At 39.1% G+C, this 26,138-nt stretch overlaps 1 protein-coding gene across 1 annotated transcript; it reads left to right on the forward strand.

Annotated features, from left to right (window-relative positions):
- Positions 1-14,835: 14,835 nt before the first annotated feature.
- On the forward strand, positions 14,836-19,428 carry LOC115956504 (G-type lectin S-receptor-like serine/threonine-protein kinase At1g11300). Its single transcript, XM_031074859.1, has 7 exons — positions 14,836-16,075; positions 16,246-16,419; positions 16,509-16,702; positions 17,928-18,138; positions 18,240-18,477; positions 18,596-18,743; positions 19,120-19,428. Exons 1-7 carry the CDS (start codon positions 14,836-14,838, stop codon positions 19,426-19,428), a joined length of 2,514 nt encoding a protein of 837 aa, XP_030930719.1.
- Positions 19,429-26,138: the final 6,710 nt, after the last annotated feature.

Raw genomic sequence — 26,138 nt, forward strand, 5'->3', positions numbered from 1 at the left:
TCTCTCTTCTCCATCTGCACAACCAACGCCCTCATCATATGCTTTTTCCTTTGATACACACACTCCCACAAACAAAATCAAAAATCAACCACAAAATCACCCACAAACGCCTCAAAACCAAACACACCCACACACGGACACACCAATGGAGACAGAGAGGAGTGGATCGGCGCTTGTGGCGGATTAACGTGCTTGGATCGGAGTGCTTGGATCGGCGTTCTTCTCGTCATGCTTGGATTGGAATTCTTCTTGCCGTGCTTGGATCGAAGTGCTTAGATCAGCATTCTTCTCATCGTGCTTGGATTAGAGTGCTTCTCGCCTTGCTTGGATCAAAGTTTTAGATGGAAATTTCAGATCAGCATTTGAATTTCAGATGGAAATTTCAACTTGGATCGGAGTTTCAAATCGATGTCGTGCTCTCTGCTTGGATCGAAGTTTCAGAGAGTTTGGAATTGAGAGGAGTTTTAAAGAGAGGAGTGAAAATGTTGGAATAGAGAGGAGTTTTAGATAAGACTCTAGAACAAAGTCTCGTGAGTGGAGAGAGAGTCTCGTGAGTGGAGAGAAAGGGTTTGAGATAAAATAATAATAAGGCTGATTCTTATCCCATCAGCATCTTCCTGAAGTCTTTGAGGGTAGCTATAAGGCTGAAAATTACTGTTCAGGTATCACTTCCTCATTAATGCGGCTAGAGAGTTAGCTATAGAGTATTCATTGCGGTGGTGGTAGCTTTCTCTAGATATTCCATAGCTTTCCTTTGTCCTGTGCTTTCATGATGCATATCCTTATCAATAGAATCTCCTGGAACGTTACTTTTGGATGGCAAACCGCACCTTCTGACCTCTGCTTTGTTCAACCAAGGAAGTATCCCTCCTTGGACCACCTTCTTAGACCATCACGGCCAGACCCCTTTCTTTATTCATTAATGCCGACCTCCATAACAATTTTTAACTGGGCCCCCAGCCCAATATATACTACTGGGCCTATCATCCCTACAATAGCCCCTCGAAATTCTCATTTTTTGCTCCTCGAGAAGAAATGAGGATTTCAATATCACCACAAGTACCCCGTTCTTATCATACATCATCTCTATCTATGTAGGTACCTTTTTAACTACCCAACACACACTCCTGATGCTTCGGTACTCGAGACACACCTTCATTAAATTTTTGCGGCTCCATGTTCCCCACATTTTACGGTGCGATACAAATCCAACGACTGGGGATTTTATTGGAACTCGGGAGGGCATTTTCCCACTTGTCCCTCTCTTTGATACAAATATTGCTTGAACACTTCATTCACCCAACTTTTGCACTCATTCACTTCACTTACGCACTCATTCACTTCACTTGTGCACTCATTCACTTCACTTGTGCCCTCACAAATATCAAGAGCTAGTCCGAGGAGAGTCTCTTTCTTTGCGTAAGTCCTTTTGAACACTTTCATCTACCTTCTCTTCTGTGTTTCTTTTCACAGAGCCCTCTTCTCCTCGGCCTTCTTAATTTTCCCTTTACCATCTTAGTACCCTCAACCCTCCTTCAAATATAGGTAGATTTGCTTACCTGGTAGACTCCACGGAGGGTATAGAGAGCTTTAAAGCTCAATATAGGATCCCATCAGAGTCTCCATTAGATACTGTAAGAAAGGGGACTGGGACTCTCAGAGGCAGGAGGGAGAAGTGGTAATCCCGATGATTGCCTTTATAGAGGGAATGATGAGAATCCCCATGGGCGCGGTCACTAGGGATTACCTAAGGGTTCATAGGTTAGCCCCCACCCAGTGTACCCCAAATGCCCTTAATGAGAAAATGGGCTTAAACCTTACACACCACGATGTCAACTGGGTCTATAACCTTCACCACTTAAAAGGGTAGGAATATTACCTGAAAACTAGGTACCCCAAGGTTAGGCTCATTTCATGCCTCCCTAACTCTAACAAAGGCATGAACAAAGACTTCCTAATCATTTCAAGGGAATGGCACAATGGCCTCCCCTGGCCGACGAAAAAGGGGCTACTAGGTGGGGTTTGTAGGTCTAGGCTTATTACTTCCAAGTCACCCTTCTTTCCCTTTGACATATTCTGTACCTATTTTTCCCATTTGTGTTAGTAATTGAATTTCCCTTTGATTTATGTCATCTCTCTTTTTAACGATGTTTTTTGTTTTCCAAATGGTTTTGCAAATAAGCACGCTGCCGTCTCAAATTTCAATCTCGTCAACCAGCCAAGCTTAGACAAGATACTCAAAGTCAAGGTGTTCGTTCACAGTGACGATCAGTTACGAGTGACCCATCTAATTCTCGAATACAACCCACTCTCATCAAGTTTCCAGGCACCGAAGCGCGTGATCAAAGCTATGAACCCGCGCTTGCATTTAATCAACGTTGTTGTGCCGGGCTTCCTCAATCCAGGTTTAGGACCACAAGGTGTATTGAAGGTAGAGCCACTCCTTTAACACAAGGCCGAGGACAAAACCACCCCCTCACAGCCAGCCACCAAAGAGGAGGGAAGAAGAAGAAAAAGAAGAAGTGGTCGAAGTATTTGATTCTGAGGATGATTTTGAGGTCTTCAACCGACCTCAATCTCCAAAGGTTCTCACCGGTGTCTTCAGCCATCTGCCTCCAGCAAAAGTAAGCCAGACACAAGGAGACCCCTATATTCTAGAAGCTATGGGGATATAGCACAAACCCAGGGCTAATCTAATGGAGATCATAGAGTCTCAAGCTGGGGGCAAGGCACCCAAGGCAACCAGCCAAGATAGACATCCCTCCTTCCCCACTCTTCATGACCCTCAGCCTGTTCCTACTGATAAAAAGAGGAAACAGGAGCAGAAGGGGAAGGGGAAGGATGTGATAGAAAAGAGCTGAGGTGTCCCTTCTAAGGAGAACGAGCTTTAAAGGGGGGCCAAGGTAGCCAAGACTACCCAGACGAGGTCCCTAAGTGATGGGGCACCTGGAGACAGGGGACGTGATCATCGCACCAAGGTTCTAAACTGGAATCCCCCCTAGTGTTAGATGGATCCCCTCTCCTCGCGAACTCATCCATCAGGGACTTCCAATAGTGGAAGGCTGAGTATGTGGCAAACGCCCCTACTACTACCCAATGACATGGCCAATCTGAGGACCATGAAGAAACACGAGGTGTTTCTAGGTCTGAAGAGAAACCTTGCTATGGTAAGTGTTTCAAGCTAAATCTATTATTTATTTATTTCTTATCCTTTTTTCTTTTTCTTTTTTACTTTTGTCTTTGCTCACTACTAAGTTTCCTTTGCAGGCTATCCAAGCCGCTTTCCGAGCTGAGGAGTTGGTGAATATCTCTCACTGACAAATGAAGGATGAAGAGGGCAGGTGGGTTTCTGCTATTGAGGCCTTTAATGTGGCCTAGAAGAGGGTGAAAGAGTTGAATGCCAAGCTCATTGAGGCAAAGAGAGAGAAGAAAAGCGCTAAGGCGGCACTAGAAGGAGTGGAGAGGCAGGCTAAGACTCAGCGCAAGCCACTCCGCTAGGTTGAGGTTGAGCTTGCTACTGCTAGGGAGCAAATCAAGGTGTTGAAGAAGAAGCTGGAGGATGCTGAGAAAGCCAAGGATAAGGCCGAACAAAATGGCTACGACGTAGGGGTAACTGAAAACGAGTAGGTCCTCAGGGCAGAGGTCTCGGGGGTATGTAGAGCATACTGCCTCCAGGTGTGGAATGAGGCCCTCAACTTGGTAGGGGTTAAGACCTCCTTGGCACTGAGGAGAGCAGAAAATATTTACAACCCTCCTGAAAACCGGGCATTAGGCTCCTTGGCCTCCCAGGATGATGCAACACCCAAAGGTACGAGCCCTATTAAAGAGGCTCCGACCAAGGACCCACCTCCTCCCAACAGTCCTCTAAAAGGGGCAAAGTAAACCAACCCACCTGAAAAGGAGAAAGAAGTCCCCAAGGAGATTACCCCTGAGATGACAAGGCCCTCGGACGCACCTAAGGATTCTTCCAAGGGAGGGGTGCTTTCCCAAAGCTACGAGTTGGTTTTGGCAACTTTCCCCATTCCTGCCTAGGAAGAACCCAAGGGTAAAGGTCCAACATCCTCAGTAGTAGCAACAGCCCAACATGCCAAGACTCCAAAAGACAAACTTGTAATAAAGATGAAGCCATATGCTATCTTTCTTTTTTTGAACTGTTGTTTTTGTTTCCAAAGTTTGTAATCAAGTTACCCTTTTGTAATCCATTTGCCTCTTTCTTAGGCTCAGCTTAATGATAATTATAAGTTTTTCTTTCATACTTGTGGTATTTAAATGAATCCTAACATAGTTTCTATTTCACATAACACTTAACCAATGTGACAATCAGATATAACTTCTTTTAGTGATCTGCATAAATGGTAGCATAGTTGCTACATCCCACATGATCTGCAACAAGACAGACTAGACCTACTAAGCCTACAACCTTAACAAAGTATACCCTTAACTTCAAAAATATACACAATGGTAGAGCATCCATCCATGTCAGGCTCCATTTAACCCCACACTTATCAGTAAGTCTAAGGAACTAGAGGGATAATTAGTTCTCAAACAGATCATAGACATACTTGATATACTTGCAAATGTTTTAAGTGATGCTCATGAATGTCCATTTGATCAAATCACTACAATGAAGGTCTCTACCATTCAACATGGCTAATTCTACTTGACTCTTAAATAAATAATAAAAAGTATTAATTTATCCAAGGCATGTAGTCCAAGAAACCAGACATGACGAAGGTTCTGTTTAACACTTAGAAAAAATGATATAAAGTATTAATTTACCGAAAGCATGTAGTCTGAGGAGTCAGGCATGACTAAAGTTCTATTTAACACTTAGAAAAATGGTTTGAAGTATTAATTTACCTAAAGCATATGGTCCGAGGAGCCAAGCATGACTAAAGTCCTGTTTAACACTTAGAAAAATGATGTGAAATATTAATTTACCCAAAGCATGTGACCTGAGGAGCCATGCATGACTAAAGTTCTGTTTAACACTTAGAAAAATAATTTGAAAATACCAATTTACCCAAGATATGTGATCCGAGGAACCAAACATAACCAAGGTTCTGTTTGATATTTAAATAAATGATAAGAAGTATAACGCATAATATAATAAACAAAAATATGGAAGAAAAGACTTTCATTAATAATAATACCTTCATAGGTTATTTACATTCCAGGGGTGTGGTACAATATTTTCATCTAGATCTTCAAGATAATATGCACCTATTCCAGCCACCGAGGTGATACGATATGGCCCTTCCTAGTTGGGCCCTAACTTTCCCCATGATGGGTTCTTTAAAGTACCCAAAACGTTTCTTAATACCAAGTCTCCAGGCGCTAATGGCCTTAACCTCATGTTGGCGTTGTACCCTTACTTGAGCTTATATTGATAATATGTTAATTGAACCATGGCATTTTCTCTTCGTTCTTCAATTAGATATAAACTTTTCTCTAACAGCCCATCATTGTTGTCCGGAGTGAAAGAACTCATCTTCAATGTTGGGAATTCGATCTCCAAAGGAATCACAGCTTCAGCTCCATAAGTCATTGAGAAGGGGGTCTCCCTTGTTGACCTACGAGGTGTAGTCCAATATGTCCAAAGGACGTGTGACAACTCTTCCACCCATTTTCCCTTTACATCATCCAATCTCTTCTTGAGTCCATTCACTATGACCTTATTGACAACCTCGGCCTGTCCATTCCCCTGTGGATAAGCCAAAATGGAATACCTATTCGTAATGCCTAGGTCACAACAGTACCTCCTGAAAGCTCTACTGTCAAACTGAAGGCCGTTGTCTGAGATGAGGATATGAGGAATCCTAAATAGGGTGACAATATTTTTCCAAACAAACCTCTTAGCATCCACGTCCTTGATATTTTCCAATGGTTCAACTTCAACGCACTTGGTGAAGTAATCCGTGCTGACTAGCAGTCATCTCTTATTCCCTGCTGCCTTAGGGAAAGGCCCTACAATATCCAAGCCCCATTGAGCGAAAGGCCAAGGGCTAGATAAAGGGTTGAGGTCACCCCCTAGTTGATGAATGTTTGGGGCAAATCTTTCGCACTAGTCACACTTCTTTATGTACTCTTGTGCTTTCTTCTGCATGTTTGACCACCAATATTCCTGAGTGAGGGCTCTATGAGATAAGGATCTGCCTCTTGTGTGGCTTCCACAAATCCCTTCATGTAACTCCTTCAAGAATAGCTTTGATGCCTCAGGTTGTATGCACAGCAAATATGGCCTAGAAAAAAAAAAAAAACACTTGTACAATTGGTCCTCGAACAGCCAAAACCAAGGAGTCTTTCTTCGCACTTTGTCAGCCTCGGACTTCCCCTCGGGCAAGATATCCTCCTTAAGAAATAGCATTATAGAGTCCATCCAGCTAGGTCCTACCCTAATTTGATAAATATGGACCATTTCTCTCTTTATCTTAGTAGGTTTGCAGAAGTCTTCAACAAGGATAACCCAAGGTAATCCTTGTGCCGAGGACGTTGTAAGAGTGGCCAGAGAATCAGCATATATGTTTTCGCTTCTAAGGATTTGCAGCAAGTTAAAAGACTTAAACCCTGATTGTAACTACCTAACCTGATTTAAATATTCTTGCATTCTCGCATCCCTGACCTCTAACTCTCCCTTTACCTGGCCTATAACCAACCTTGAATCTGAGAATATCTCCACTGCTTTTCCTCTCATCTTCTGAACCATGGTCATCTCTGCCAATAGAGCCTCATATTCAGTCTCATTATTTATGGCCGAGAAACCCAATCTTAAGAATTTCTCAATAGTGATCTTCTTAGGAGATATTAAAACTAGCCCTACTTTAGATCCTCTTTGATTCACTGCACCATCAACTTATACCCTCCAGGATAAAGGTCCTTGCAAGGAGACCATGCCAACTAATTTTCCATCTATGTCCTACTTCATATCTCCTCTTCTAAAGGGGATTCAGCAAACTCAGCCACCAAATCCACGAGGACCTGGCCCTTGATAGAGGTGTGAGGCATATACTTGATATCAAATGCCCCTAGGATCGTAACCCACTTGGCAATCCTTCTCGTGTAATCAGCACTCCAAAGTAGTGATCAAAAAATTTGAGTTAAAACAATAACTGTGTGGGATTGGAAGTAGTGAATGAGTTTACGCATAGCATGTACTACTGCTAAAATGACCTTCTCTAGTGGTAAGTAACAAACTTCTGTTTCATGCAAAAACTTGCTCACATAGTAAATTGGCCTTTGCATGCCATTGTCAGCCCATATCAACACCAAGCTCACGGCATGGGAAGCCATAGCAATGTAAGCAAACAAAACCTAAACCACCTCGGGCCTGGACATAACGAGTAGCCGAGAAAGGTATTCCTAAGCTGTTAAAAGGCCAAGGCACACTCCTCAGTCCACTCAAATCCCTTCCATTTATTCAACAACTGGAAGAAATGTCTGCACCTGTCTGTTGATCGAGAGATAAACCGATTCAAGGCGGCAGTCATTCCTGTTAATTTTTGGACTTCTTTGGTATTCTGAGGAGGCTGTAAACTGTTAATTGCCTTAACTTGATCAGGGTTGTCTCAATTCCACGATGAGTGACCATATAGTTTGGAAACTTGCCTGATCCCATGCCAAATGAGCACTTGGAAGCATTGAGGCGCAATTTGTGTTTCCTCAGTATTTCAAAAATATTCTCGAGGTCTCCCATGTGCTCGGACACCACCTTACCTTTCACCACCATATCATCTATATAAACCTCAATATTTTTGCCTAATTATGGTTCGAACATCGTGGTCATCATTCTCTGATAGGTAGACCCTGCATTCTTCAATCCAAAAGGCAACACCTTGTAGTGGTAATTTCTAGTAAAAGTGACAAAAGCTGTCTTCTCCTGATCACCCAAAGCTAGTGGAATTTGGTAGTATCCCTGAAAGGCATCCAAAAAGCTCATCCGAATGTGGCTTACAGTTGCATCCACTAGTTAATCTATCTGAGGCATTGGGAATGGGTCCATTGGACAGGCCTTGTTCAAATCTGTGAAGTCCACACATATTCGCCACTCTCCACTCTTCTTTTTCACCACTACAGTATTGGCTAGCCACTCAGGGTAAAACATCTCTTTAATAGCCCCGGCCTGCTTAAGTTCGATCACTTCATCCTTGACAACATCAGAATGGTCCTTAGATGAATAGTGAGATGGTTGTTTTTTGGGAATAATGGACGGATTGACATTCAAATGATGGCAAATGAAGTTTGGATCCACCCTACGAGCTTTGTAAGCACTCCATACGAACACGTCAATATTCCTTTTGAGAAACACTATCAACTCTTCCTTCTCTCGATGAGGCAGCTGAGCTCCAACCTGAAAAAACCTTTCTAAATCATCATCTACAACAATCTTTTCTAACTCCTCACACTTTGCCCCTTCTGATATCACATCCATGGGTAACACCAGAATCCTTGATTGCTATAAACCCTATCAGTAAAGGCTGAGGACCCAGCTTCAGGCTGATGCATAATTGCAACCACCAAGCACTGCCTAGCCACAAACTAACTCTCAACCAGCCCTTCAATCTGATCTGCGAATGAATATTTCACTTTCAATTGAAAGGTGGAAGAAACAACCCCCAGGGCATGAAGTCAGGGTCTTGTCATGATGGCAGTATAGAGAGAATAAGCATCTACCACAATGAAATCCACCTCCAAACCGACTTACACGAGTAGTCTAATTTGACCCCTTGGAATAACAACATCAAAGCCCAAAAGAGGTGAATCATAACCTGTCAAATCCTCAGGTTTCAAGTTTAGCCCTTTGTACAAATCAGAGTATATAATCTCAGCCCCACTGCCCTAATCCACCAACATCCTCTTCACATCATACCCTCATATCTTGAGGGTGACCACTAAGACATCATCATATGGTTGTATGGTTCCAACCTTGTCCTCATCCGAGAAACTTAACGCCAATCAGTATTCCACTCTAGTCTTCTTCGGCTCAGGTTTAGAGTCCTTGGCAGGCGGCCGAGCCACAGACATCACCCTAGAGGGGTGAAAACCAATTCCCCCTAGAGCTGCAAAGATGACATTAATTGTGCCCAAAAGGGCTCTCGAAAAAGCGTCTCTCTAAGATCCCGATCCTACCTGACCTTCTTGTCCACTAGGCTGATGTAAAAATTGTTTCAACTTCCCTTCTCTAACCAGCTACTCCAGAGGACTCCTTAAAGTTCTACAATCTTCCGTGATGTGTCCTCATTCCTAGTGGTATTGGCAATGAAGGCTTTGGTTGCACTTCATAGGGTCTCCTCCCATCTTATTTAGCCATTTAAAGTATGGCTCATTTTTAATCATTTCCATGACTTAATGCACTAGTTCCCAAAACACCGTGCCAACCACATGAGTAGCAGTAGGCCTAGATTGCCCAGCAAAGTCTTTTCGGGGCCGATTATTGTTGTATCTGTCCAACCTGAAATCCCTTCTATCTTGAGGGATAACCTTTGCCTTCCCTTTCCCTTGTTGTTGGTCCTCCTTGACCCACTTATACTCATCAATAGGGTCCATGAGCCAACACACACTCCTTACAGGCTTCTTGGTCAACGGCTTTCTCAAATCATGTTCGGCAAGTAGGCCGACCTTGAAAGTCCTTATGGCCACATAATCAAAGTCCTTATCAATCTCATTGAACATTTCCCAGTATCTGTCTGAGTACATTTTCAAGGTCTCCCTTTCTCGCATGGTCATAGACAATAGGGAATCTAAAGGCTGAGGAACCCTACTACAAGTCACAAACTGGGACCCAAATGCCCTAGTGAGCTCCTTAAAGGAGCTAATAGAGCCCTCTCTCAAACCATTGAACTATCTCATCGCCATAGGCCCTAGACTAGATGGGAACACTTTGCACATCAAGGTTTCGTTCCTGGAGTGAACTGCCATCCTTTGGTTGAAGTGGCTAACATGCTCCACTGGGTTTGTTTTGCCATTATACATGGTGAACGTTGGCTGAGTAAACAACTGATGAAGTTTTCCACTTTCAATCCTACGGGTAAAAGGTGATTTGAAAATTTGATTCAAAGCCCTGCCTATAGTGTCATTGCCCAGACCCTAGCGAGACGGACTTTCCCTTCTCTGCCTATAATGTCGTTCATAATCACATGAAAATGACTCACTGGGAGGAGTCCTAGACCTTGGTCGATAGCTAATATCACTATCATCACTAGAAGAGGGGTTAGAACTTGGAGGGGTTATTCTACATCGCTCGTAGCGTAACCTCCTTTGTAAACAGTCAATCTCCAGTTGCATGCTCCTAGTATTCTCTTCATGCGAGAGGTGACTTCCACCTTGAGACTAACTTCCCCCAGTGTCCGTGGTATGCACGCTAAACTCCCAGTCCCTCCTCCACTCAAGGTTGAGGAATTAATCCTAACGTTGGGAACCAACAGATTCCCCCTAGTTTGGCCTTGAACCTACCATAGTTGAATGTGGAACTTAAATAAGCTCTAGTAGTTCCCACAGACGGCGCCAATTGAAAGGGCAAGATTTGGTCCCTCAACCCAAAAGATTAAAGGATTTAGGCCCAAAGAGCCCAATACAATGAATTTGTAGAGAATGGGTTCGAAAACTAGGCTCTAATGAGTCAAACAACAATTATAGTTAAAACAGATGATAAGGAAGCAAAGATAAAATAGTTTAATTCAAAGAAAATCGTCATCAGCTCAATCCGAGGAGACCAATTCTTCTATATATCTCTTTTTGAATTTGGTTACAAGTCTAATTCTTGTTCTTACAGTGTTTTTCTCTTCATTCTTCGATCTCTTTCCCTCAAGTTCTTCTTTCTATTTTATACTATCTTCTTTCTTTCATCTCTACCCTCTACGTATAGATTAGATTGCTGGTGTTGATCCTTGTCCCATCAGCACCTTCCTGAAATCTTTAGGAGTAGCTGTAAAGCTGAAAATTACTGTTCAGGTATCACTTCCTCACTACTGCGACTAGGGAGTTAGCTACAAAGCATTCAATGCGATGGTAGCAGCTTTCTCTTAGATATTTTATAGCTTTCATTTGTCCTGTACTTTCATGATGTATATCCTTATCAATAGAATCTCCTGGAATGTTGTTTTTGGATGGCAGACCGCACCTTCTAACCTCTGCTTTGTACAGCCGAGAAAGCATCTCTCCTCGGACCACCTTCTTGAACCATCATGACCAGACCCCTTTCTTTATTCATTAATGTCGACCTTCATAACAACGTTTACCCGTCCTTGGACTACCAAGCGTCCTCGAACCAAACCCCTAGCCCAATATATACTACTGGACCTATCATCCCTATAATAGCTAATTATAAAAAATTTAAAATAAATAATTAAACACTTTTAAATGTCTTGAAATTTATATATATCTAAAAACTGAAGCGTAGAGTTTAATGTTGTTGCACTCTTGTTGAACCACATCAGCACCATATCATCAACATATTTTCAAAATTTTCTCTCTCCTTTTTAATTATTTTTCTCCTTATTGATTTGTCACTTTACAATTACACCTTCTCTAACATTTACTTACTTTTACATTTTTATCTCCTCACTACTCTATACCTTAACTTAACAATTTCTCCATCTCTTCATCTTCCTTTTATTTTGACTCTTCTTCATTGTTTTTGCTATAAAATTTTGTTATTTTCTATACCGTTCAATCCATATTTTGCACACACAAAAAGATGAATACTCTCTCTCTCTCTCTCTCTCTCTCTCTCTCTCTCTCTCTCTCTCTCTCTCTCTCTATATATATATATATATATATATATATTCCTTCTTTTGGTGGATGTTTAATTCTTTAGATTGATGAATTTTTATGTTTAACTCTACTTTAGGTTGAAATGATTTGGTTATATTTTAATTTTTTATCTTTTAAATTTTATTTTCTTTGTTTATTACATGTTATCCTATGAAATTACAGAATGATTTAATGTTATTTTATTATATAACATGACTTGGATAATTTAGTGTTTACAACTATACATTTTTTTTCGAATATTCTTCTACTCGTCTTCTTTTATATAATTTTGTTATTTGTCTCACATTCTCTTCCAAAAAAGGTGATTGTTCTCTCTCTCTCTCTCTCTCTCTCTCTCTCTCTCTCTCTCTCTCTCTCTCTCATTAATTCTTTCTTGCAACTCTATTTTAGATTGATGATTTTTTTTTTCTGTACTTTTGGATGATACACCTTGGTGGTGTTTTTTTTGAGTTATTTATCACATGTACTCTCCATTCCTCTTATAGTTTTGGTTTGAATTTTATTTTTAGATATTTTACAGGTGATATAATTATGTATTTGAATGTCTCTATAAATTATTTGAATAATATCAATTATAAATTTGTGATGAAATTAGGTTATCATGATAATCTTCTTAAGAGAATGAGAAATTCAAATAATTAATCTTGGAACTTAAAAATTTTAGTTGTAGAAAAAAAAAATCCATAACACACTATACAAAAGTTTGAATAATATAAATCACTTGAAAAAAGAATAGTATGTCTATCTTTTATCTTGAAAAAAAATATATAATAATATCAATCAAATGCACTTAAGTTTTTCAAAAAACAAAAAACTCAAAATAATAGAATGATATATTTGTAGAGATGAAGAGTTGAAAAATAATTTTAGAAATAATATCTCCAGTATGTTTTATAGAATAAATCATACATTATACCACATTACAAAATAGTTGTATATTCCCACATATCGCGTGGGTCTACAATTAGTTTTTATAATTTTTAATAACACATTTTAAGTGGGTGAGAGGTTATTGAACAATGTCTACGTTGAAAATATCAAGAAATAACATTTGACAAAGAAGTTATTGGCAAAAGTTTTTATAATTGAGTTTTAATTGGTGTCATATTTTAATTTTTTTTTTTTAATTTGGAAATATAGCTTCACTTAAACTAAAATATGTAAATAATTTTAATCTACTTATTATGAATCACATTTTGAAATTATGTTGTAAAACTTGTAATACTTATATTGATTCACATAGTGCAAACACAATGTGTACACCACAATTTTCAATATTAAATCAGAACATAAGATAGATTATGAAAATAATATATAACTAATAACTTCTATTCAATTCTTGAAAGCTTTTGGTAGTAGAATTTTAATTGAAGTAATTTTTTTTTAGTTTATAAAATTTTGACAGTAGAATTTCACTTAGAACAAACATATTAATAAATTTAATATAAATATTTTGTATCACATAACATACTGAAGAAAAAAATATATTAAAATTTTTAAAATTTTGGAGTTTAATTTGAAATTATATCAAACTATAGGGGAATTACGTAATTTATACTAGTCTTATTAAAAGGTAGTCATTTGGCACAAAGATTATATCACTTGGGAATGACAATTTTGCCCCTCTCTGCCTTGACCCACCCCTTCTAGCATCATCCCGTGCGGGTTTTTCCGCCTCGCAATAACTGGTGAGGTGGGGATGGGACAAGATTTTAGCCCCCACCACGGGCCGGGGCGGGGATGGGTTTAGACATTTTAGTCCAGCCCCGCCCTGCATTAATAAGATCTATAATTGTAAATTTTGAGGGCTCATTTAGAGTCTTTCCAAGGTGTTATCTTCCTAACAAGTGGTATCATATCCCATGATAGTGTGTGTCAAGATCGCAAGGTTATCAAGCTCCCTTTTAGAGATGAAGTAGGGATAGATTCCTTTTGCAACTGGAGTACGAACCAGGTGTGTGTACTTAGAGCTCACACAAGTATGCATCACATAAGGCAACTCCACAAAAGCCCACACAATTAATCATTGAAAATGGCCCAGAAAGTATAGTAATGTCAATACTGCTAGTTCATAAAGAATAGTAAGGTGTAAGGTTCGATGGAAATATGGAAGCGTGGAGTTCTCATAGATGAGTGTGTAGGATTTAAACCTAATTCTCATGAATGGCATACAAGAGGCTCATGGTGACAAGCTGTTAGATATATAAAAGCCATAGACAAGGAGTAAGTAGGACTTATCTATGGTCCACTGAGAGGCTCAAATCTCATACAGAGACAATGACTTACACTTGATGATAAGATTGTTGAATATATAAATGTGAGTGAGAGTACCACATTTAAGGAAAAAAAATAAAGGAATTAAGGAATTGCTATGACATAACTCGGTCTAAGTATTTAGCTTGAATTAAGTTCGGTAAAGTAGTATCCTATGTGTTATATTAATGAATCAATTAAAAAATTTCCAAGGTATTATTTCCCAAGTAACGCGCTTATGAAAGTGCAAGTTATCATCCATTAAGCTGACCCATCCAAGATGGGACATATATTGGATGAAGTCTGGAGAAATTGTAGCTGAAATATTGGGAGGCCTGCACCATGTAAGGAACAATGGCAATATGGTGGCCCAGAGGGTGACATGATATACATAGAATATAGAGGATGTGAGGGCGTTGGTTGTAGACGTATTCTTGCAAAGCATATGAATAAAAGTTCAAACTTTCAATAAAAAAATAGTTCAAACTACTCTACCAACATTACACACATGTTTTCAGTTTTTAAACAACATTACATGCATTTTCATACACTTTTTCATCCATGCATATTTTAAAAAAATACAAACATTACTCAAACTACTCTATCAAATAAGCCCTTATTCAATCTTAGTTACAAATTCCACCTCAAAAGGCTTGCGTTAAATGGGGGAAAAGATTACTTAAAACAAAATGGAGGAAAAGTAGTGTTGACTACTTCAAGTTGCAGCGTTGATATCCAAAGTCTCCTTCCTCAATCCAAGAACAGCATACATATGCAAAGTGCAATTTCTCTTTGCATAGCTTCCTGATAAGTATGAGTAGCAGAATTTCCCCACTTATAGTTACTGCTTTGTTCCTGATTGTTTCCTGCATTGGTTTGCAGTCCACCAATGATATTGTCACGAATACTATCCAACCTGGCCATTCCCTGAATACCTCGGAGACCATTGTATCCGCTAATGGAAACTTCGAACTTGGTTTCTTCTCTCCAGGAAACTCAACAAAGTATTACATGGGAATACGGTACAGCATGAAAGTTTCTGAGCAGAATGTAGTTTGGGTTGCAAACAGAGAGTACGGATTCATAGATTCCTCTGCAGCTCTTACTCTTAATTCGGATGGAAATCTTGTAATATCCGATGGCAGAATGACATACATGGTGGCCAACACTTCAGCTGGAAACAGAACCTATGCCATGCTATTGGATACAGGTAATCTGATAATCACAAACAGGGTCATGCAGGTTTTTTGGCAAAGCTTTGACAATGCTACTGATACTCTTTTGCCCGGAATGACTCTTGGAGTTGGAGGAGATTTTGTGGCAGCATCATGGAAAAGTACAGAAGACCCAGCTCCTGGTCTTTTCTCCCTACAGCTGGGTTCTTCAGATCAGTTAACTCTAATGCAGGGGTCTAAAGTATACTGGACTAGTTCAATCTATACTTTTGGCGTTTTAGCCTCAAGTAATTCGCTCAATGGCACCATTATTTCTTGGCCTATTAATTACACTTCTGATGAAATTTCAAGAATGGTGTTAGATGTGTCGGGGCAGCTTAAACTGCAGTCGTGGTCAGAAGATGATCAAAGGTGGAATTCGTTACAGTCATCTAGGTGTGGGGATTATGCTTTATGTGGAGCTTTTAGCATATGCAATGAAACTGCTGAAGTACCATGTGGCTGTTTGACAGGTTTTAGACCTGTTTCTGCTGATGCTTGGAGCAAAGGGAACTCGTCCAGTGGCTGTGTGAGGGAAACTGATCTGCAGTGCACTAAGAATAATGATGTTCAGAATGATGGGTTTCTTCACATGTCTAAAGTTGACTGGCCTGATAATCCGTGGCATTTAGACTTTGGCAGTGATATCGAGTGCCAATCAGCTTGCTTGAACAACTGTTCTTGTATTGCTTATACTTATTATTACAAACTGCGAGGTCTCAAGCCTCCATGCTTAGTATGGGATGGCTCCCTATTGAATCTGAAACAACTCTCAGCCGATTACATATATGGAATTGATTTCAATCTGAAACTTGCAACTTCGGATTTGGTCAAACAAGGTAAGAAAATTTGAAAACTTGGAATTAATAAGAGTAAATCACCTTTTTTTTTTTATTGCGGTTGTGTTTTCTTCTTAGCACAATTATCTATTTTCTATTTGAAAGAACGTTGAGGAGATATCTATAGTAATGACGCATAGACTATTTATGACTTTGATTTCCTTTTACAGATACAAACTCAAGGAATCAAACAGCAACAGCCGCAGTAAATAACAATTCAATCTCTGGAACGAATAAGAAATTGGGTGCATTGCAAATTTTTGTACTGACCATGTCTACTCCTTTAGTAATGCTTACATTGGGCTTTATGTTTTATTATGTGAGAAGAAAGCTTAGAAAAAAGGGTGAGTAAAGAATTGCTTGAAACGCTATTTAAGCAATAATAATTTACATCCTTAATTAACACCGTATACATTTGTTGTTCACTATTCAGGGGAGGATTTGTTACAGTTAGATTTGGGCATGACCCAAACAACAGAAAATTCTGAGCATTCTGAAGTAAATAAGCGTGGAGATGGTAAGAAATTCAAAATGCCATTGTTCAGTTTAAAAAGTGTTTCTGCTGCAACTGATAATTTCTCAGATGCAAATAAGCTAGGAGAAGGTGGTTTTGGACCTGTTTATAAGGTATGATTCAATATCCTTAAACGCAATTAATGCTTAGGATAGGGAGTGTACATAAAAGACAAAACTTTGCCATGTTTAGTGTGAACAAGCACAACAGGCACATGCCAGTGGGTCCGGCTCCCCTCCCGTTTGAAACCCTCCCGTTTTCTCCGTTTTTTATTTCGATGAATGACACGTGGCAAAGAAGTAATCTAACGATTAGAAAAACGCCAACACAATCTCTCTATTTTTCTAATCTTTCTTTCCCTCACCTCTCCTCTTCTCTCTGCAAATTACTGCATCACCTGAGCATGAGAGACCCATCAATGGAAGCTTTATTCAACACAAGATTCCAAAGGAAATCAAATCCAGCAAATCAGATCCCATACCTCTCTTCTCTAGATCTTTTACCCAGAAAGACAAGAATTAAAAAAAGAAAAAACACAACTCAAGAATTAGAAAAACGCTAACTCAATTTTTCTCATCTTAATTTCATTCTTTGGCTGTCCTCTTCTCTCTACAACATTACCGCCGTCACTGGGCAACTATAAACGCAATCCACACTGCAAGCTATGATTCAAAACCAGATTTCAAAGCAAATCAAACTATGGCTCGTCGGTGTGGATGGGTCTGCAGTTGGAGATAAGAGGCATCAAAATCCTAATTGGGATTGTTTTCCGTTGGAGGTTGGGCATAGTGCTTCTGCTATGTAGTAATATTCCCTCTTTTATGATCCATATTATGTCTATATGACTCAAATAAATTGATAATGGTATTGTCTTCGGATTTTTATATTGTTATATTTAACAATGATTTTCGCAGCAGTTTTTTTTTTTTTTTACTGGGTAAAGATCTAGAGAAGAGAGGTACTGGATTTGTTTTGCTGGATTTGATTTCCTTTGGAATCCTGTGTTGATAAAGCTTCCATTGATGGGTCTCTCATGCTCAGGTGATGACGGTAATTTGCAGAGAGAAGAGGAGAGGTGAGGGAAAGAAGATTAGAAAAATAGAGAGATTGTGTTGGCGTTTTTCTAATCGTTAGATTACTTCTTTGCCACGTGTCATTCATCAAAATAAAAAATGGAGAAAACGGGAGGGTTTCAAACGGGAGGGGAGCCGGACCCCATGCCAGTTTTGTTGCTGCTTATGATATTAAAGCCTACTAAGTGTATCTTTTCAGATTCCTAGTGGGCTAACGTTCCCTGGTGGTAATGGAACTAATTAAGTTTAAGCAAAAGAATTTCAGGGAATTTTACTGAAAGGGGATGAGGTAGCTGTGAAAAGGCTTTCAAGAAGATCTGGGCAAGGTTGGGAGGAGCTAAAAAATGAGGCAATGCTCATCGCCAAGCTCCAACACAAGAATCTTGTCAGACTTTTGGGCTGCTGCATTGAACAAGATGAAAAGATATTAGTTTATGAGTATATGTCCAATAAAAGCTTGGATTTCTTCCTTTTTGGTTTGTAGTTTCTCATATCTTGAAGTATTCACAAAATTGTGTTTTATGTTATGCTCCTTCTAATGTGTGCACATTGCAATTTGCTCATTTATGTAAATCAGATCCAGAAAAGCGCAAAAATTTTCGTTGGGGAACACGGCTCCAAGTCATTGAAGGAGTTGCTCAAGAGCTTCTTTATCTTCATCAATATTCCCGATTCAGGATTATTCATAGAGACCTCAAGGCTAGCAACATTTTGTTGGATAGTGACATGAATCCAAAAATATCAGATTTTGGAATGGCAAGAATATTTGGAGGAAAGGAGTCTCAAGCAAATACCAATAGGATTGTTGGCACTTAGTAAGTAAAATAAATAGAAACTTCTTAATCATAATAACAAACATGAATGTATTCATGCGCACATTCTTTTTCTTTTTTAAATGAAGCTACAAATTTTTGACCCAAGAATGGTTTCTAGTGGCTATATGTCCCCAGAATATGCTCTACAAGGCCTCTTCTCGATCAAATCAAATGTTTTTAGCTTTGGTGTCTTATTGTTAGAGATTACGAGTGGTCAAAAGAGCACTAGTTTTTATCTAACTGACTCTCGCCATCTTCTTGGATATGTAAGTATCCTATTTGCACTTTTTCTTGTAAAAACTTCCAATCACTTTTAGATTCTGATTTTTTTTTTTTTTTTTTTTTTGGGATTTGTTGAAACAATATTTAATCACTATTAATGAAATGAAAACTATCTACTAATTCTTAGGGGGGGAAAATGTGGTATACATATTAAGTCCCTTGTTTTTGAGAGGGTATTATGTGTAATGGTTACACGTGAGAGGGGTTACTTACACATGTACGGGTTACATAAAAATCAAATAGAAATTCCTTGTTCTAAATATCTTAGAACCCTGACCAAATTTCCACTGATTTTCAATTGATTATCGTTCCAACACCCCCCGTTCCACCCCCCCCCCCCCCCCCCCCCCCCATTTTAAGGCATGGGAATTATGGACAAGTGAGAGGGGATCGGACTTGGTGGATCCTCTACTTGATGATGTATCCTCCATGCATGTGGCACTCAGATACATTAACATAGCTCTCCTCTGTGTTCAAGAAAGTGCAGCAGATAGACCTACCATGTCTGAAGTTGTCGCAATGCTAAGCAACGAAAGTGCAGCTCTACCTTATCCCAAGGAACCAGCTTTCTTGAATGTGAGAACTGTCGTGAGAGAAAATCCAATTAATAGCATCACCGAAATATGTTCTGTGAATGATGCATCGGTTTCAAATGTGCAAGGCCGGTAACATTTCAAATTCCAGCCGTAAGGGTTATATTTCAAATTTAGTGCTTAGTTCCATACTTTTATTCAGACCTTATAACTTTCGTTTTCTGTTCATTTCAAAGTCCACCTAATAAAGTCAGTTGTGCACTCTTATATAATAAAAGTTCACAAGCTGAAGACAAGAAGAAAAGGAACAGTAAAAGACCAAGACCAGAAATCAAAGAGAAGAAGAAAAAACGACTACAGTAGCTTAAAGTATTAGTCTCTTAAGCATCAGCATTGGAAAATTCCAATGCTATTCTATTTTACCATTCTAAAACACCACTTTATCAATATACCATACCATTTTACAATACCTCCACATCCCAAAACTCTATTTTTATTAAAATATTATTTTTTTACCTTTCTTTATTATTTTGTTTCCAACCGTTTTCCTGGGCTTTCCAACAGCAATTTTCATTCCTCTCTCTCAACCTCTAGCACCGGTTCAACACACAACACACACACACCCATGATACACCGATCATCCTACCCAAACCCATCACCACACCCACACACACAAACACAAACACAAACATCAAACCAGCAACAAAGAGCCACACACAAACATCAAACCAGCAACAAAGAGCCACACACAAACACAAACCAGCAACAAAGCCACACACACAAACACAAACCATCAACAAAGCCACACACACAAACCATCAAACCAGTCCACCGATCAGCAAACCCAAGCCACCGATCTGAAACCCACGCCGCCGATTTGAAATCCAGGCCACCGATCAAAAAAATCATTATCGGAGCAAGCCCATTCAAACCCATTCAAAAAAAAAAAATTCATCACCGGAGCAAACCCATTCAAAAAAAAATCATCTCTGGAGCAAACGCATTCAAAAAAAATCATCTCCGGAGCAAACCCATTCAAAAAAAATCATCACCAGAGCAAACCCATTCAAAAAATGAGAGAGATGAGACAGCAGATGGAAAGCAGAGCCGAGAGAGCAGATGGAGAAGCAGAAACGGAAGAGAGAGAAAAGAACAGAAAAAATGAGAGAGATGAGAGACAGAGGAGAGAGAGTAGAGATACCGGAGCCTCCGGAGCAAACCCATTCAAGAAAAATCATCACTGGAGTCACCGGAGCAAACCCATTCAAAAAAATGAGAGAGATGAGAGAGCAGATGGAGAGCAGAGCCGAGAGAGCATATGGAGAAGCAGAGACGGAAGAGAGAGAAGAGATCAGGAAAAAATGAGAAAGATGAGAGACAGAGGAGAGAGAGTAGAGATAAATTTTTTTTTTTTTTTTTAGAATACTGCTACAGTGCAATTCTAAAGATAGAATTGCACTGTAGCAAGTATTGCAAAAAAATTACAATACTTGCTTTTACAATTTTCTGATGTAGATGATTTTAAGACTACAAATGCTAAATTTCCTTTAAATATAGCATTAGCATTCTCCAATATCACGTAACTAGTGGTTGTACAGATATCCTATTTTACATTGATAGTACAATATAAACCTGTTAGAAATACTGAATGAATTGTATTGTATTTCTCAAGTAATAGAATATAAATAAGTGCCTTTATATAGGAGGCAGAGTGTGTAGTACATATAAGTGTGCTATACAAGTAAACAAGGTGGGCCTAAAGCCCACATATCCTAATATATGTTAACAGCCCCCCTCAAACTCAAGGTGGATGTGAGACCAACTTGATGTTGTCAACCAAAGTGCGAAGACGTCCCTTAGGATGTGACTTGATGAAGATATCTGCAAGTTGATCTTTAGAAGAAACTGAGATCAACTTGAGAGCACCATGGACAAGATGATAACGGATAAAATGACAATCGATCTCGATGTGTTTAGTCTGTTCATAGAAGACATCATTGTGAGCAATATGAATGGCACTCTGGTTGTCACAATAAAGAGGAGTAGCAGAGGATGTGGATATACCTAAGTCTTTGAGAAGCCACCGTAGCCAAAAGAGCTTAGATGTAGTATTAGCAAGGACACGATATTCTGCTTTAGTACTGGAGCAGGCCACATGAGTTTGTTTCTTGCTTCGCCAAGAAATCAGAGAAGAACCAAGAAGAAAGCAATAACCAGTGGTGGACCTGCGATCAGTAGGATCTCCTGCCCAATCAGCATCAGAAAATGCACGGAGAACAAGAGGAGACTGAGCAGAGTAGAAAAGACCATGGAAGAGAGTGCCCAATGATTTTCTTGAATCAATGAGAAATACTCAATTGCTTTCACAAATTCTATATACTTCTTTAGCTCCACTCGTAATTGATATTCAGAAGATTAAGATCCAACGTACCTGATATGAAATTTGAAGTCTATCCTAAAAGCTCTCTGCATAAACTGAAACGAATACCATGGCATCTTTAGTGATCTTTGTTTGACCATGACTGCCGTTTAAGCTGCCCTGACACGTCTGACACCGATCTAGAAATTTCAGAAGTTCCCGTTTGCAATTCATACTTCGTTCTACTCAGAAACTTTCTTGTACCTTTGAAGTTTCCATTAGGACAATTGTTGGATTGTCTAGCCCATATAGTCCGCAATGTGTGCAAGGGTTAAATATTAATTTATATGAAAAAGAACCATGCACAATGCTGTAAATTATAAATAAGATAATTATGAACAATGAGGATTACATGTTTGGCCATGACTGGTTGTGTGAGGTTTAACATGATCAAACATGCAATTAAGACGTTTTTTAGAGATAATAAGTTGTAAATGGGGGCAATGAGGTGAATAAAAGAGCAAATTTTAATGTTCAAACAAACATTGGAGAGTTAATGTTTTGTGTCCTAATTTGTAAGAACTGAAATGAACATTAGCAACTTTTATGGGTTTTTAAATAACTCACTTGTGCTCTCAAAACAAAAACAAATGACCACACATAAATCTTTTAGGGAAAAAAACCTACAACAACCCAAACACCATTCACTCTTATCACTCACATTCACTTAATTATACATTTTATACATTCATTGTTTTTATTAATAAATAGTTCTATTTTAATTTTGCTTCAACAATGGTTTATATTATCACTAATTTCAAGTCAACTTTACTATACTCCCACTTAGAAATAGTTGTGGGTAGGATATGGGTAGGGTACACCAATACTCAACCCAAATAATTTGTCTATAAATACCTGATTACCTACCCAATTAGTATCCATATCCAATTGTTACCCCGGTTTGTTTACTCATGGATATCCACACCTTACACAAACCCGATTTCTATAAAATCACCAAGTATGCTAAAAAACCACGAAAATGTCGAAAATAACCAAAAAATCTCTAAATTGAGCAAAATACCCATGAAACCTCTAAAATGACCAAAATGCCCCCGAAATCATCAAATATACTCAAAAGCCACTTAAAATTACCAAAATACCCCTTAAACCTAAAAAATGACTAAAATACCACTAAAACCTTAAAAATGACCAAAGTACCCACGAAACCTAAAAAATGTCCAAAATACCCCTTGAAATCCAAAAATTACCAAAATACCTCCCTAAACCTAAAAAATAACCAGAATACTCCTGAAACCTAAAATTTCATTGAAATACCCCCGAAACATAAAATTACCAAAATACTCCCTAAACCTAAAAAATGACCGAAATACCTCCAAAACCTATAAACTTACTAAAATACCCCCAAAACTTAAAAATTACCAAAATACCCCTAAAATTTAAAAAAATACCGAAATAGCCCCGAAACCTATAAAATGATCAAAATACCCCGGAAACCTATATTATGATAAAAATACACCCAATTTTTCTTTAGACTATACTTAGAACCTTATTCAAGGGTATTTTCATCAGATTAAAGGTTCCAAGAATAATTCAGTCATTTTGTAGGTTTTGATGGAATTTCAGTAATTTTTTAGTTTTGGGGTTATTTTGGTCATTTTTTATATTCTAAGGGTATTTTGGTCATTTTTCAGATTACGGTGGCATTTTTGTCATTTTTTAGGTTTTAGAAGTATTTTGGTAATTTTTATATTTTGGGGGCTATTTTGGCAATTTTCTAGGTTTTGGAGGTATTTTGGTGATTTTAAGGTTTCAGGGGTATTTTGGTAATTGTAAGGAGGTGGGCTGTGCAAGTGGTGTTGGACTGCCTCCTACTGCACTAAGCCCAAGTTTTCTGGATAAGAGAGTTGGGACCGGTCTAGTTTCAACTTAAGTTGGCCTGGCTTGTGCGCAAACTAGGCCAGGTCTGTTAGGAACGTGTTCACGGTAGACAAAACTGTTTCAGGCAAGTCGTGGCAGACAGACATAACAATAATAAAATAAACAAAAAATATCTAGCCACTTAGTGGGGAAGTGACCAAACAGCCCTTGAACTCAATTACAACAGCAGTATTAATCGTTTTCTTTGCGGAAAGGAAAGAACATAATAGAGGATATCAAACATTAATACGCATGGGTTAGTTAGAATATTAGGGAAATCAACCAAAATCCAATCCGCAAGAGCAGAGCCACAAAGGAAAGAACGTTCCTTCTCAACGCAGTCAATCTCTCGGGAAAGAGTCCTGCCGTGGAGATTAACCGCCTTGAGGGAAACGGGCCTGAGTGGTTTTTCTGCACAGATATTCTCGAGGTTTTCACAGAGGGCCAGATTTCATGAGAGAGAGAGGGGAACAATCTACCAGTGTATGCCTACCGTTCTAATTCTCACTTTTTCTTTCTTTCTTGTGGTTTTCTTTCTTTCTTTTCCCACTCGTTTCTTTAAGTTTTCTATCTCTTAGTGAAAGTTCCCGTCGTTGTCCCCTCCCTTTTTGTTCACAGCAAGATCCTCTTTTTATAGTGCCTGCAGTGACCAGATTTTACTGTTTTAGCCCTTAACTCCCTTTGTCTAGTCTGGGTGTAGTGGCCAACCATCACTGTTCCGTCTGTGTGTCACCCTCCCATCACCAGAGAAGAAAGAGAATTTTGTTTGCTAGTCTGTCATGGCACCCTTTCCTACTACGATTTGGGTTATTTCTCTCTCCCTATCCCTCATGGCATGCACATAATGGTTCCAGCTCAGCTTGCCTCTTTTGGGTAGTAAGCTATCCCAGCAGAACACCTCCCCAAAAGAGCCTGAGCTGGAACCTTCAAAATCGATTTTCCCCTCTCCCCACCACCAAACCATGCCCTCTAAATCTCTCACCCCTCGACCTCACCATGCTCTGTATTAGTTAAGTACAGGCTAGTGGTGCATGGGCCTTACGCGTGCCTTCATTCCATATGTGTCCAAAATCTATCTACTGCCCATTCGTCTGCCGTGGTCTAAAGGCTCGCCGTCCGTGTTTTTTTGACCTTTTATGTGGGCTGTTTTTTGTTTTTCCGCTCCTCTCAAAAGTTGGGCTTTATTTGATGATAGGTCTTACATTTCTTTGGCTCACTCCTTGATTTCCCTCATTTCTTGCCATATCGTTCTGTTATTCCTGCTGTAATGATTTAATCATAGTGGGCCTCTTTTAGGCCAGCCGTTTACTCCTTCTTCCAGTGGCCTGGTATGGCCACTGGTTTTCTCTTATTTATGGGCTCCTATGTCCCTTTTGTCTTTTCCTTGGGCATCCTTAGCCCGTTTGCTTTCTTTGGACTTCCTCGACCCTTTTGCTAATTCTGCATTCCCATGGGATTTTACTAATTTCATTGGGCTTCCAGGACCCAATAACCTTATTCTCATCTTTGGGGTTCAAGGGCTTGCCATAAACCCTTTACTTTCTTAGTTTGCATTATTTTGGGCCTACGACGACCCTTTCTCACTTTTCTACATCATACACTGCCCATAAGATGCTATTTCTCTCTTTCCGGGCTTCTTTAAGCCCACTTGCGACTTCAAGGCCCATTTGTTTATTTATTGGGCCTGTGATCCATTATTCCCATGGGATTTTACTAACTTCATTGGGCTTCCAGGGCCCAATAACCCTATTCTCATCTTTGGGGTTCATGGGCCTGCCATAAACCCTTTGCTTTCTTAGTTTGCATTACTTTGGGCCTGCCATAAACCCTTTGCTTTCTTAGTTTGCATTACTTTGGGCCTACGGCGGCCCTTTCTCACTTTTCTACATCATACACTGCCCATGGGATGCTATTTCTCTCTTTCTGGGCTTCTTTAAGCCCACTTGCGACTTTAAGGCCCATTTGTTTATTTCTTGGGCCTGTGATCCATTATTCCTACCGCTTGAACTTGATGATTTTGCTGTCTGCTTTGCCAATTCTTTGCTGCCCTTGTTATTGGGTTTTCTTTCTTTCCACCTGGATTCTCACAAATGGCCCTCAACAGTAATTTTAAGGTTTCAAGGGTATTTTGGTCATTTTTAGTTGTTGGGGGTATTTCGATTATTTTTTAAGATTTGGGGGTATTTCAGTCATTTTTTAGGTTTCGATATTATTTTAGTCATTTTTTAGGTTTAGGTATATTTTTATCATCTCATAGGTTTTAGGGGCATTTTTGTCACTTTATAGGTTTTCAGGGTATTTTAGTCATTTTATAGGTTTTGAGGGTATTTCGGTAATTTCATATGTTTCAGAGATATTTTTGTCATTTTATATGTTTAGGGGGTATTTTGGTAATTTTTAGGTTTGGGGGGGTATTTCAGTCATTTTCTAGGTTTTTGGGGGTATTTTGATTATTTTTTAGGTTTAAAGGGTATTTTGGTAATTTTAAGTTTTTAATTTGGATCATTTTTTAGGTTTTAGGTGTATTTTGGTCATTTTCTAGGCTTAGG

This window comes from Quercus lobata, chromosome 8 (genome assembly GCF_001633185.2).
Source record: "Quercus lobata isolate SW786 chromosome 8, ValleyOak3.0 Primary Assembly, whole genome shotgun sequence".
Classification (NCBI taxonomy): domain Eukaryota; kingdom Viridiplantae; phylum Streptophyta; class Magnoliopsida; order Fagales; family Fagaceae; genus Quercus; species Quercus lobata.

Excerpts from the sequence above, each read along its gene's own strand:
- LOC115956504 (XM_031074859.1), top strand. The coding sequence starts at position 14,836 with ATGAGTAGCAGAATTTCCCCACTTATAGTTACTGCTTTGTTCCTGATT. Across the intron at positions 16,420-16,508 it reads AAGAAAGCTTAGAAAAAAGG|GGGAGGATTTGTTACAGTTA; the intron begins GTGAGTAAAGAA and ends TTCACTATTCAG. Across the intron at positions 18,744-19,119 it reads CTCGCCATCTTCTTGGATAT|GCATGGGAATTATGGACAAG; the intron begins GTAAGTATCCTA and ends CCCCATTTTAAG.